General features: G+C 44.7%; 1 protein-coding gene across 1 annotated transcript in view; it reads left to right on the top strand.

The window, feature by feature from the left end:
* Positions 1–14,820, top strand: part of EGFLAM (EGF like, fibronectin type III and laminin G domains) — a 173,043-nt gene that overhangs the window by 125,155 nt on the left and 33,068 nt on the right. The window contains exons 9-14 of the mRNA XM_046672151.1: positions 532–632; positions 1,782–1,882; positions 3,847–3,991; positions 7,427–7,616; positions 13,295–13,420; positions 14,573–14,816. Coding sequence (XP_046528107.1) covers positions 532–632; positions 1,782–1,882; positions 3,847–3,991; positions 7,427–7,616; positions 13,295–13,420; positions 14,573–14,816 — 907 coding nt within the window. The remainder of the gene's footprint in view (positions 1–531; positions 633–1,781; positions 1,883–3,846; positions 3,992–7,426; positions 7,617–13,294; positions 13,421–14,572; positions 14,817–14,820) is intronic.

The raw sequence follows: 14,820 nt of genomic DNA, 5'->3' as shown, positions 1-14,820 counted from the left end.
TTTCTAAGCCCCTTCTTCTACGTATTAGTCATTAAATTCACTATACAAGGCAGACGTGAGGCAACTTCCATTGCTTCTAGTTAGATAGCAGCCCTATTTCTATGTGGGCTGAACGTGTAGTACTTTGGGAGCAATTAATAAATCATCCTGATGGCACCTTGTGGAGGTGGGCTTTACTTTGACCACATCTCTACTGAAAAATGCAAGCAAACATGCATGAATATTAAAAAGGATAATAATGGAGCCAACTTATATGACACAAATGTGCAGTGGTCTTAAAATCATTAGTTTTTTTATGGTAGCAAGTACAATCTCCAAAGGTCCAGGTTCTCCCTAAGAATTTCAGAAGCTTGAGGTCCCCAAGAATGAGAATTGTAGGTGTGAAAAGTAGAGAGAAGAAGATAGTAAGCTAGGGTTAACAACTTCTCAAATGTTTTCACTTAATGACGTCCAGGCAAAGGTATATACTGATTTTTGCATTTGAGGAAGTGAGGAAAAGCCTTCTTTTGTGTTATCTTTTTCTCTTTTCAGATATTGTTATACAGTATCCTCAGTTCTTTGGCCACTCCTATGTAACCTTTGAACCTCTGAAGAACTCCTATCAGGCATTTCAAATTACTCTGGAATTTAGGGTAAGAAGGATTACTTGTTTGATGAGTGCCTGTTGGATCTCTTAACGCAGCAACTCGCTAGGTCAAAAGGGAGGAGGAGAAGGGGAGGGGAAGCAGGGAAGTAGATATCAAGGGTAAATATGACACAGAGCCTGTCATCAAACCCGTGCCCAGGGCAGCAACAATGATGGACACATTTCACACAGTCACAAGCAGCAGTGAGGCGAGGGTGGGTTCTGTATGTTGCTGTGTTATGGAAGTGGCTGGCCTGAAGGTTCCCAGTGGGAATGTTTGGGTCCCACTTATGTTGCTCATAATCATGACTCTTCCCGGGCCAGGACTTCAGAAGGCATAAAGCATTCTCCAATCACAATCCCTTTTAAAGGCAACCCAAGTGTCTGCCTTCATTGCTGTGGCTGTGCTTGAACAAAGAGAAACCCTGGTGTACACAGCCCTGGCATATAGTGAGAGCCCAGGAGATGCTCTCTCATCTCAATCAACTGCAGATCAGAATCCCATCAGTGACTTCAGCTTAAAGTGATTCTTTTGGATATCTCAGATGACATGAAAAGGCTTGGCGATCTGGAAACAAGTCCCCTTTGAGGTCAGGGTCACAGTTTTGAGTGTCCCAAAGATGAGTGGTCCCAGTCTAGGTCAGCCAACGTGGGTGAAAACCAAACTAGTCTATCAGCTGGGCTGTTTTTACTATCCTGTTCTCCTGATAGAAGGAAAGAAGCAAATTTGCATGCTTCCCCAGAGGGAGGGAAGTAAAAAAAATAAAGGGAAAAAATGGAATGCCCTTTGGTGAGAACAGAATTTGATGAACACGAGAACAGCCCCTCTGTGACCACAGTCTTCTTGCACGTGGTTTTCCCAAGGCTCTGCTGGGGATCCACAAAGCCAAGCAAAGAGCAGGTCAACTATGGGGCCGCCTTCCTCCTACGTCACTGCCGTTCCTCACACGCACTGTTTATATGGCTGCCATTTGTTTATTGGAAATGAACTGGGACTAGGTCCCTGGGAGTTAATCAGAGTCCATGTGCTTGTCCCTTTGTAAATAGGACCACAGAGGAGAATGCTCACGTTTCATATTCATGGGCATTTCCAGGTGGCGCTTTGTGGAAGAGGAGCTGCTCATGGTTCACGTGGCTTTTGTTTGTATACTAACAGGCAGAGGCGGAGGATGGCTTACTGCTCTACTGTGGGGAGAATGAACACGGGAGGGGCGACTTCATGTCCCTGGCCATCATCCGCCGCTCACTCCAATTCAGGTAACTCCCACCAAAAGGCCACGGAGTTTTTAATGGTGTCCTACATTATATTTACATTTTTATAATCTGAATGAAATACATACAGGATGGATTCCTGTAGATAAAGGAACAGTGTGTAGTATCAGGTGAGCATGGACCACTTTACTATGTACCCGAGTATCAGGATTGCAGGGTAACCATTGAAACTTGAGTTTGGGAACCTTGTAACTGTTCATTCTTTCAATAGCAAATGCTTCTTGAGCACCCACAGTGTACTGGGCACTGCTGTAGATCCCAGGAAGGCAGCAGCGAGCCAAAGCCGTAGAGTTCCCTCTCTCCTGGAGCTCTTGTGGATGAGATGGGAAAAAGGCTGGGATCTTCCCCCTGCCCCCTGTGGTAAAGACAGCTTACAGCCATGGGAGCAGAGAGAAGTGTGCAACCTCCTATGGGTTCCTAGACACTCAGACCCCATCCTCGTCTTCCCTGAGGGCTGTGGTGACCAGTTTGGCTTACCTCCTCTTCCATGGTCATTTCTCTCCCAACACACGTTGGAAGCCACCTTTAGTTTATGCTTGGTTTTCTGGGAGGCAGAGTTGTGTGGAGGTGTGAGTGTTTTAATTACCCTCATGGAGGTGTAAACGGCACCTGTTTGAGAATAAGCAGTGGAGATCAGCCTTGTCCTTCTCCAGGTGTACTGGTTAAGATCCTGGTGGCACCGTTCCCCTTGCCGGACCTTCAACAAATGGCTTAATCTCTCCAAGCCTGCGTTTCCTCCCAGGGCTATCATGAGGATGAAATGACTTAATACACAAAAGTGCTTAGAGCAGGCCTGACCCATAGCAAGCATGGTATAGGTGTCAACCATTACGTCTTTTAATTATTTCAGCCCCAAAATTACTTTTGGTTCAGTTGGAGAAGACTGTTGAGCGTCCCACTTGGAGTAAAATGGGCCCCCATCCTTTGCTACATGCTTTGGTTCATGGAGGTTTGAGCTTAGCCACCAGGATCTGGGGCTGTGGTCTAACCTCTTGGGGATCTGATAGACACCCAGGCGCACTGGCGGTTATTGGCTGGTGGCAGTTCTCTAACTCTGCAACTCCTCTTGAGTGACTCTGATATCCCCCTCTGGCTGAACCTGGCCTGCAGTGCCTCTTGACCCCACTCCACTTCACTGGGGTCAGGAGACAAAGGGAGGCCATGAGAGATGGGCTGCAATCAGTGCAGGTCCCGATAAAGACAATGGCGGCCTTCTGCATGGGCAGTCTCAGGACCCATGGGGAAGTGGCATGGTGGCTGTTTGGAATTTGACTGGAAAGGGTCAAAAGTCTAGATGCCAGGCATAGTGACGGTGAGGCACCCTGGGCCATAGGGAGGTTGGGAAAACAAACAAACAAACAAGAATAATGCAACCATCTGAGAATGCTCCCCCCACCCACACCTCACTCCTGCACCGGAGCCTCCTCTGGAAACTGCACCTGCATTTGGGCACAGCTGAGCACAGGTGGCAGTGCTGGCCAGCTTGCCAAAAGGAGTGTGAAGACTGGGGAATTTTTGCATTTTATTAATATTGCTGAGCCTGTTTGGGAGTTGGAGGAAGTCCCCAGAGAAATCCCTGGAAACAGAATGACTCAAGTTCTAATTCACTGCACCTCGAATCCACTTTAAGCATCTGGTAATCTCTGAAAAGGAGAAGGAGAATCTTAGTTGCCCATTATTTTGTAAGCTGCTGAGAAAGTCAGGTTAAAGAAGGCCCCACATTTAAAGGTTCCATGGGCAGATTAAGAACCACTAGACTGAGATCGTCCCGGGGGGAGGCATCTGGTTTTTCCATTTATAGATTCAGACAGCTCTTGACATTCGTAAACATAACTCTGAGCAGACTGACTCTCAAAGACGCTGTCACGCTGGAAGTGATGTCCAGGGAGTCTGAAAACATAATGAACTGGTTGATCAAAGAATCTTCTTTTCCTTTTCCTCCTCTGCAGGTTTAATTGTGGAACTGGGGTTGCCGTCATCATAAGTGAGACCAAAATCAAGCTAGGGGGTTGGCACACGGTTACACTCTACAGAGATGGGTTGAACGGGCTGCTGCAGCTGAACAATGGCACCCCGGTGACAGGCCAGTCGCAGGTGAGCGCGAGCCTCTCTCTCTGCCCACCCACCTAGCACCCACCCTAAGCATCCTGAGAGGGTCCCACTGCAGACAGCTGAGGCAGACTTGGCAGGATCCAGGCTCCAGATGGGCCATTTCTCATGGTGAACCGGTGCTGCTGAGCTCTGGGGTACTCCTGCTGGTGCCTTCCCCTCTAGGTGGGCTGTCAGGGCACATGTCCGTCCCGTATCTGCCGAGAAAAAGAATTGAATTGGCAAGTGTCATCGCTGTGGGTGCAGTGCACAGGGACATCCATTAGGCCTTGTGCCCAGGGACATGTTGTCTTTCCACAAGGACATCAAAGCTAGGGGTAGAGGAAGGCCCATATTGGAAGACTAGAAGCCCTTATTAGTGCCAGACACAAAGCTTGCTTTTAAGGCAGGGGTGTTGCAATCCTGTGGCTTTAGAAAATTGTCCCAAAAGATTCCCTTGGTTCAGTATGCAGGAATCATCCATCCATCGACCTTTTTTGGGGGCCATGATTATAGGAAGTGGTAAAATAATGTAGCCGTTGGGCTACTCAGCAAATCACCTAAGTATTCACATCTTTGTCATGCTCTGGGCAATTTTAGGATTGTGTTTGGAATAAATAGTTTGGATTAGCAAGCTGCCAAAGAGCCAAGCCTGTAATTATGAATAGACAGGTGTCTGTAGTCTCTGAGGAAAAATGCCGCAAGAAAGCCTTTTGTATACGTGGATAGGTTTCTCTCTGCCTGGCTCTTCACTATTCTTTGCTGGCAAGACATATTGTATAAAAGGTCATGCCTCGCTGATCCCCATTAATCTGGACCCCAGTGGTTCCAAATGAGCAAAGATTTGAATGTAGTGCATGTGAATCCAGGGATGTCACTTATGCCTATATTTCTAAGAAAGGAAAAGATGGGATGAATGAGCTACAGAGTCACACAAATGCCAGGGCAGTAGGCCAATATGATTAAAATTAAGTATGATAAGAATAAAGAAGCTTTGAACTTGGATCCAAAATAATAACATGAAGAAAGGATGGAAAAGCTATAATAGAAGCAACACGTGAAAATGTGTTATGATTTAAAGCAAGGAAGTTCAATAAAAGTTAATAAACAGGGCTGTGCGGTAACAGCAAGCTAGAGAAATTATAGGTTGCATTAATAGAGGCATAGCATCTAGAAAAAGGGAGATGACGACCCTATTCTATTCTGGTGACTATGTGTATAGCTTCCAGTGCTCTAATGGTGACTCTAGTCTTCTAAAAAGATTGCATTCATATCCGTGATCACACTCCGAGAGCCACAAAAAAAACTAGAGCATGTTCAAATTATAGTCACTGGGACAGGAAGATGACTTGAAATCCCAGGAATGATTGATTGAATGGGCATTCTTGAGTTTGCAGAAAAGAAGATGAAGGTGTGGATGTGGCTTGTCGTCATAGAGTCAAAAGGAGAGTCTTGAGGAAGAAGGACTTACTCTGTGGACCCCTAAGGCTGAAGCCCAATGGGGAGAGCCTCAAGGAGCCAATGTTAGCCCCACCTAACCATATGAAGTTGTGTGGAGGGGCAACAGACTAGCTCAGGAGCCGATGCCCTGTCCTTGGGAAGGTGTTTAACATGGGACTTACCAAGACATTTTGGTAGGGATGTACAAGGAATCCAGCTGTCAATGGGAGCTGGGATTATATGAGTTTTCATATTTTTTTCCAATCCTAAGAGCCTATGATTTTATGAATATAAGAATTCATTGCAAGAAGCAATATAATTTTACAGATACTCAGGGCAACATTTGCCTCCCTACCCCCAGGACTTGCTAAGCAAGTTGTATAGGCAGGACTGCAGATGTGGAATGTTTAATAAACCCTCTTGGGAGAGAGCGACTCTGTCTTAAGTTGGGGTTCTTGAGAAACAGACCTGAGATGAGGAGTCCTGTGCCTGTGATGGATTAAGAAAGTGCTCCCAAAGGAAATGCGTCAAGGAGAGGAGAAGATGAACAGGGGAGGAACGGAAATCAGCGAGAGAGAGATTCCAGGCACAGTTCTCCAGGGTCCGGCTTCAGCCTGATCCCAGTGGGGCGGTCTGGAGGAGAAGTTATCCCTCAGAGTGATCCCAGCCCAAAGCAAGGGCCTTGGACTTTCACGCTTCCACACCCACCAAAAACTGTTAAGGCCTGCGCCGGAGGAATGCAAACTACCAGATCTCAGGGTAAGCAGGCAAAGCAGGGTCCAAGATCCTAAAGGCAATCCTAATTAGAGGAAGGTAAAGGGTGGGCTTGAAGACTATTGCCTGGGATGCTGTGAAGGGAGCCTAAAAGGAACCACCCACCCCTACCATGCACTGAATGAGCCAGAAAAGGAGAAAAGAACTAGCTGTCAGAGCCCTGCCCTGATCCTGGATCAAGGAACAGGGTCAGAGGGAGAAGATGGGATCCAGAAAGGTTGAACTCTGAGGATCATTGAGTGCCACAGGGCACTCAGTTCATCAAATGAAGGCAGTATGCCCAGTGGCTGGCAAACAATTTAATCCTTAAAATCCACTGTAAGTACTTTAAAGCTGCCTAGCTCATATGCAATATACTATTTACAAACCATTCATATCTATTTATTAGGAAAGACAAAGCAATGATCAGATGTTCTACTTGTTAGTAACGAAGGTGTAAAGGATAAAGATTACATTTCAGTGGCTCACATTCCGGACATTTTATAAGTTCTAGCAGATGCCTTTCCCAGCCCCCTTCTGTACCTTTTAATTCAAATGAATGAGATATTTCTGTAATAAAAAATAGAATGACTAAGGGTGCCTTAATTTTGTCCCACCTAATGTTCAGCTCTGCATTTTGAAACCTCAAAACCTACAATCCAGATTGTGGTTTGGTCTAAGATTGGAAACGTCCCTACCTAACTGTAGTAACACTTAAAAAAAAAAAGTTGGATGCATGAGCAAATTTCAAAATATTTTTCAACACAATCTATTTTGCAATTTCCCCCCAACAATGTTTCTTGCAGGATATAGTCTAAAGGTGACTAGGATAGTGAAAGGGTCAATGTTAGCCCACGTGTACACAAAATTAGTAGTATTACCTTTTGAGACACAGAATAGCCCTGTGACCCATCCAAGGTACACAACAAATTGGTGTCCGGACTGGAAAGAGAAAGTTGTTTTTGGATGCCCAGCATGGTACACTGCCTGTTGGGTTGCTCTTGGCTCTGACCTACCTTTCCTTCCCTTCTAGGCATTACAAAATCATCGCTTCTCGAAACACAGCCTTCTGAGAAGCTCACTACGTTTCCTGCGGTAACCGTGGGTTTGATTTTCCAGTAGGTCTTAAATACAGATGGAAGAAACCTCAGGGGCTGTAATACACCTTAACCATTCCCTCCTTAAAATCTGATGTATTTTGGCTTTTGATTTTGTTTAGTGAGTAATAAGTTTTCACTTTTCTCAAAGGGCCAATACAGTAAAATTACCTTCCGGACGCCTCTTTATCTTGGTGGAGCTCCCAGTGCTTACTGGTTGGTCAGAGCAACAGGAACAAACCGAGGCTTTCAAGGTTGTGTGCAGTCACTCACTGTTAATGGGAAGAGAATCGACATGAGGCCCTGGCCACTGGGGAAGGCACTCAGCGGGGCCGATGTGGGTAAGTGGTTCCCCAGGGGCCTAGGGTGCTCTTGTAGGATTGCCTTTCTGGTGTGAGCCAGGGAAGTGAGCAGCTTCATGGATTGCAACCCTAGGCAGCTGGTTAATGCAGAACTTGAGGAGAGAGGTGGGCCCAAGGGGTGAGGTGAGTGTTCTGCAGACATGATGACCCTGAATCTGAATACCAAGATGTGGTAAACAATATGGCGCACCAAACCCTTGGTTGTGTCCTGCTGCCATCTTGGCTCTCTTCATGAAACGTGGCATGGTCTCCTTGGACAAAGCAATAAGCACTTCAGCCCTTTTACCATTCATCACTCAGTCCAGTGGAAAAGCCAACAAAATAACGTAAGAAGACATTTCATGTGCTCTCTGCTTCTAAGGGAAATGGTGAAGTTCTAATGCTTTTTGTTGTTGTTGTTGTTGTTGTTGTTGAGAAACATTCACCCTAAGCTGACGCTCGTGCCAATCTTCCTCTGTTTTTTAGTATGTGGGCCACCAGCAAAGCGTGGCTGCTAACAGAGAGGTATAGGCCCACACCTGGGAACCAAACCCAGGCCACCAAAGCAGAGCGTGCTGAAGTTAACCACTAGGCCACTGGGGCTGGTCCTCTAATTCTTGACCACTGTGCCCAGCACTTTCTCATATGCTCTCTTATTTACTCCTCACACTGACTGTGGGAAGTAGAAATTATCATCATACCTATTCTATGCATAAAGAAAGTGGGGCTTATAAAAGTCAAATGACTTATCCAAAATAGCAGGCAGAGCTAGGATTGTTTTATTTTTTCTATTTTCTTTTCTTTATTATTATTAAGATTTTATTTTTTGAGCAGTTTAAGGTTCACAACCAAATTGAGGAGAAGGTGCATAGATTTCCCGTATGTCCCCTGCCCCCACACATGCATAGCCTCCCCCATTATCAGCATCCCCCACCAGAGCAGTACATTTGTTACACTTGAGGAACCTACTTGACGCATCATAATCACCCAAAGTACACAGTTTGTATTATGGTTCACTCATGGTGTTGTACATTCTATTGGTTTGGACAAAAGATAGTAACATATACCCATCATTATGGTATCATACAGTGTACTTTCACTGCCCTAAAAGCCCTGTGTGCTCAGCCTATTCATGCCTCTCCCTCCCCCTCCCACCCCCAACCCCTGACAACCACTGATCTTTTCATATTCTCTATAGTTTTGCCTTTTCCAGAATGTCGTGTAGTTGGAATCAAACAGTGTGTAGCCATCTCAGATTGGCTTCTTTCAGTTGGTAATATGCATCTAAGCTTCCTCCATGTTTTTCATGGCTTGATGGCTCATTTCTTGTTAGCACTGAGTAATATTCCATTGTCTGGATGGACTGCAGTTTATCTATCCATTCACCTACTGAAGGACATCTTGGTTGTGTCTAAGTTTTAGCAATTATGAATAAAGATGCTTTAAACAGCCCTGTGTGGGTTTTCTGGGTGAACATAAGTTTTTAACTCCTTTGGGTAAATACCAAGGAGTGTGATTGCTGGATCATATGGTAAGAGTATGTGTTTAGTTTTGTAAGAAACTGTCACAGTGTCTTCCAGAGTGGCTGTACTGTTTTGTATTCCCATCAGGAATGTATGAGAGTTCCTGCTTCTCCACATTCTTGCTTGCATTTGGCACTGGCACAATTCTGGATTTTGGCCATTCTAGTAGATGTGTAGAGGTATCTTGTTGTAATTTGCCTTTCCCTGATGATATCTCATGTGGAGCATCTTTTCATAAGCTTAATTGACATCTGTATATTATCTTCTTTGGTGAGGTGTCTGGTAAGGTATTTAGACCATTTTTTGTTTGTTTTCTGCTGAGTTTTAAGAGTTCTTTGTATATTTTGGATAACAGTCTTTTATCAGATCGTTTGCAAATATTCTCTCCCAGTCTGTGGCTTGTCTTCTCACGCTCTTGATGTTGTCTTTCATGGATTAGAAATGTTTAATTTTAATGAAGGTTGGCTTATCCATTATTTCTTTCATGGATCGTGCCTTTGGTGTTGTATCTAAAAAATCACTGCCTTACCCAAGATAATCTAGGTTTTCTCCTATGTTATCTTCTAGGAGTTTTATAGCTTTACATATTGCATTTAGGTCTGTTCCATTCGATTTAATTTTTGTGAAGGATGTAAAGTCTGTGTCTAGACTCGTTTTTTGCATGTAGATTTCCAGTTGTTCCAGCACCATTTGTTGAAAAGACTAGGATTGTTTTTAAAGCAATAAGGGCATTTATTCCATCACTGAAGGCAACAGATAGATAATTCTAAGGTTGGTTAATTCCATGACTGTTTTAGCCTACTAGGGCTGCCGTAACAAAATACCACAGGCTGGGTGCTTTCAATAACAGAAATTTATTTTCTCACAGTTCTGGAAGCTTGAGACCCAAGATCAACGTGTCAGCAGGTCTGGTTTCTCCTGAGGCCTCTCTCCTTAGCTTGCAGATGGCCACCTTCTCACTGTGTCCTCACATGGCCTTTTGTCTGTGCTCCTGGTGTCTCTCCCTCTTCTTAGAAGGACGCGGGTTAGATTAGGTTAGGGCCAGCCTTAGGACTTTACTTATCCTTAATTGCCTTCTCAAAGACCCTATCTCTCAAGTACAGTCATATTGGGAGTTAGAGCTTTAACCTACAAATTTTGAGGGGACACAATTCAGTCCATAACAGCGACTCAAGGATATCAGAACACTGGGTTGGTGTCTCTGTGATTCTCTTGCTTTTCACTCATAATCTCAAGATGGTGCCACAATTCTAAGCATCACATCCTCACATGGCGTTGTCCTTGGCAAGAATGGGCAAGTCCCATTCTCAGGTCTCTTTTCCCTCCGTCTCCAAGATGATATTTTAAAAGAATGCACAGGGAATACCACGTGCCTACTACCTAGATTCTGCCATCCATTTTGCCACATTTGCTTTACCACGTATTTCTCCATCCTTCTCTCCATTCCTGGGTCAGAGCTAGGATTTGATGCTCATGTCTCCAGGTGCAGCTTGTCTGTTCTGTTGCTGAAATTAGTTGAGCACGTACTATATGTAGCCACCATTCTAAACTGCTTTAACCTTCCCAAGATTCCTACGAAGTCAGAATTGGGATGAGCCTTGGTGTTTACAGATGAGAACTGGTCACATAGAAGAGTTCAGTAACTTGCCCAAGGTCACAACAGCTAGCAAGTTGCAGAGCCTAACTGTGACTTCAGCCATTCTGGCCTCAGTGCCTGCCCTCTTAACCACATCTGCCACATCAAGGCTCCCAAACTGGCTTCAAATTGCTTCCCTCCATCTTGCTCACTCCTAAAGGTGATACCATGGTTAAAACTACAAAAGAGGCAGTTTACTTAAAAGGAAAAGATTACTACCCATATGTTACTCCCTGTGTTATTCCCCCCCAATTGATCACTTAGTCAAAGCAAACAGTAAACAGCAACAACTAAAACAATTATAAAAGTATCCACTGTGGTAGGACCATGTCTCCAAAATCCCTCTTCCTGGGTGTCTGTGATGATACAGAAGGTGAGCCCCAGCAGGTCTGTCAAAGTCTGCTGTGGTGTTTAAGAACCTGGACTCTGAGGGCAGACTGCCTGGATTTGGCAAATCAATTAACCTTTTTGGGATTCAGTTTCCTCATCTGTAAATAGTACCTACCTCCTAAGATTATTTTGTCCGGATGAGTTGCGGTGCATATAAAGTACTTAGAATAATGCCTTGCACATAGCGAACATGGTAAATATTTCCTGCTATTAATATTGTTATTAGTATTCTGACACCATTTATCAAGCAGGGTATAAGTTGTTTCTTCTCTCTTCCTTGACCTACAGGGAAGCTGCCCCAAAGGACAGCTCTGGCAGTCCCAAGGCTGCGTGTTAATCTCTGACAGGTAGTTAAGAAGTTGCAAAGTTGAGCAAGGGCTGATTTCTGACAGTGTTTTAAATTCTCACACAGTGCGATGCCAACCTCTCCATTGAGCAGGTGGCACCAGGAGAGCCCACCTTTCTGGCTCTGTGCTCCCTGGAGGAAGCTATTGGATTGTTCAGTTTCTCTCTATGAACCTGAATGGCAGGCATCGGTCACATTGCCTTTTTTCATTTCTTCTCATTTTTTTCCCGTGGGCTACAAGAGTGGGCCTGGTTATCCTTCCTTGACCTCCATATTTGCTGTCCTTCGAGTTGTCCTCCTAAAGTTCAAGTTCTTGTAAGTTAAATGCAGTCTCATGATGGGGAAGACTTGGCTTATGCAAACAGCAGCAAATTTCTGGTGGAGTTACAGGCTGCCAGAGGAGGTGATGACAGTTGCAGAGTCACAGTTCCTCCATCTGATACTGCTAACGTGGCATTGCCATCTTCAACTACAACTTTTTCTCTGCTCCCCCCTCCATCCTCACCAAACCTGTTTCCACTCCTCAAAGGGGCCTTTCATTGCTCAACCCCTCCCACTTCATCTCCTTCATTAGACTATTCCCAGCTGTTGGACTCTCTGCAACTCACTTTCTAGAATAGTCAGAAGTCTCAGCAAAATTTTGCATTCTCTGGCCCAGCCTCGTCTTTTCTTATTTCCACCCAAATTCTCAAACCTAAACCACCACCACTCAGTTTTTCCAATCCCATCTTGGATCTCCACACCCTGCTGGAGCAAAGTCACAGAGCCAACTCCCCAGGTTATTCCGGACTCAAGAGGTCTTCCCTCCTGCCCCTTACTTTGTTATCTTACATAAACTTACACAACAGCTGGCATACAGTAGGCGTCAGTGTCGACAAAAGTTGTTTTATATATTGATGATGAAGTCCTGCCAGCTCTCTCTACACGTGACTTTGTGACCTCCTTCCTCCCACTCTCAGAGTTGAAGGTTTTCCTTGTCTCTAAAACTATCCTGTTCATCTACACTCTGCACCCATCTTTCCCTACATCCCTGGAACCCTGCTGTCAGGTCTACACTTGAAAACGACAAAGTATACCTTGGATGGGCCTCTGTAATATGTTTAGTGAAGAGAACAAACCCATCTGATGTTGAACCTCTCAACACTTTTTACTCCAGGCCACCGTCCTGTCCCTCATAAGATTGTCACTTTGGATTGGGGATTCTGGAATACACACGCTGAGCTATCATGGAGCCCTGCCTCCCCACTCCCTGTCCCAGACAGAGGAATGGACAGTTCAGCCCAGCTAATAAACTTAGACAGCTTAACTCCTTCGATGCTTATCTTGCTTGCCTCAGCTTTCCACCAACAACGCAGCAGCACTTACAGTGATTGGGGCCATGCAAATTAGAACACTTTTAACATAAACACCGTGTTGACATTGGAGGGGTTGAAACACACTCTTGTGGGGACAAAAGAGAGATGAATTAAAGCAGAGACAACTGAGTCATCCCCGTCAGTGGTCATAAAATTGCCCAACAATTTATTATTTGATTGATTGTGTCCACCATGTTTTAAAGAGTCTCTGTGGCTCTTTATAAAGAACAAGCCAAAATCAAATTAAAATGGAGGGAAGATGCCACTTATCCTGGAAGCTGGTTTGCAGTTGTGCAGAAGTGCAAATCAACAGGAGTGAGGACTGAACTGTATGTATTCAGAACCATGGGCTGTCGGGGTGGTGAGCCCCGGCGTCTTGGACTGGCTCACGTGGTGAATCGGCTTTGTAACTCCCATTCTGTATTTAGGGGAGTGCAGCAGTGGGATCTGTGATGAAGCCTCGTGCATCAATGGCGGCACCTGCACAGCGATCAAAGCCGATTCCTACATTTGCCTCTGTCCCCTTGGATTTAAAGGTCGACACTGTGAAGATGGTGAGAAAGAAGCAAGTTGATGGCGATTTCTGCCTGCATTGTTAATTCATGTTGATGTAATTTGTCATCAATGTACTTTTAGCAAAGCTCCATATTTTTTTATGGGGTTAATGTTGTTTAGTTGGGAGGGATGGGAGAATCTTTTCCTTTCTTTTTTTTACCAGGTTAGAGTGTCTTCGAGTGTCAAAGTGTCAAACCAATCAAAGATATGTTCATTTTAAGGTGCTTCTGGGCAAGGTGGGCTCCTCTTGGCCTTCAAATAACTTTGAAAAGCCCATATTTGTGTGGTCTATATCAGACTGAATTTGAAGCATTTACAATTCAAGCTCCTTAGAATATCTGACAGTTTCAGGGAAAACGTTGGGAAGATAATACACAGAAACATTAACAATGTGATGGGACAAAAGTGATCTTGTTTCTTTTTCTTTGTACCCTTATGCTGAATTATTCTACTTCTCAATACTGTATATGTTGATTATATAAAATATATAGATACATGTATATATACATGTAAACACACATGTACACACAAATGCACACATATAATAATGGAAAATTTTAAAAATTTGAAAGATTTTGGAAAACCGTGCAGGGTTGAATGTGTTTTAACTTTTCCACTAGTGATTCAGATTTGGGCCTAAGACACCATCCTGGGGAAAATTTTGTTTAACACTATATAATCTCAAATCTCATGTCACCTAGAACAAGGCGTATGAGTCAGGGTAAGCCAAAACTATTACATACCCTCTCATATTTCTGTAGCCCAACATAATGAAGGTTGATCCTTGCTCACACCACATCACTGCAGGTGGTGTTGGCAATGGGGTGGCCTCTGCTCCACACAGTCATTCAGGGATGCAGGCTCTTGGCTTCTAGTGTCTCTGCTAGGGCGTTAGAATTCTCCACTGATTCCTGCATCCAGCCGGTAGGTGAGAGAAGAGAGAGTGCATGATGCATGGAGGGCAGTTTTAGGGGCCAGACCTGGGGTGCTATATAATACTCCTACCCACATTGCACTGGCCAGAATTCAGTTGCACCATCCATCTAACTTCATGGCAGCTGGGAAATGTAGTTTAGCTCTGTACCCAGGAGGAAAAGAGCATGGCTGGTTGTGTCACGGAGGGATTTCTAACAACATGCTTCTTTCTTCAGCCTTCACCTTGACAATTCCTCAATTCAGAGAGTCCCTCAGATCCTATGCTGCAACACCCTGGCCACTGGAGCCCCAGCATTATCTTTCCTTCATGGAGTTTGAGATTACATTTCGGCCTGACTCAGGTGACGGCGTCCTCCTGTACAGCTATGACACGGGCAGCAAAGACTTCCTGTCCATCAACATGGCAGAGGGTCACGTGGAGTTCCGCTTTGACTGTGGCTCTGGGACTGGTGTTCTCAGGTAA

Source organism: Equus quagga, chromosome 9, assembly GCF_021613505.1.
Source record: "Equus quagga isolate Etosha38 chromosome 9, UCLA_HA_Equagga_1.0, whole genome shotgun sequence".
NCBI classification, from domain to species: domain Eukaryota; kingdom Metazoa; phylum Chordata; class Mammalia; order Perissodactyla; family Equidae; genus Equus; species Equus quagga.
This window is presented reverse-complemented; position numbering and strand designations above follow the sequence as displayed.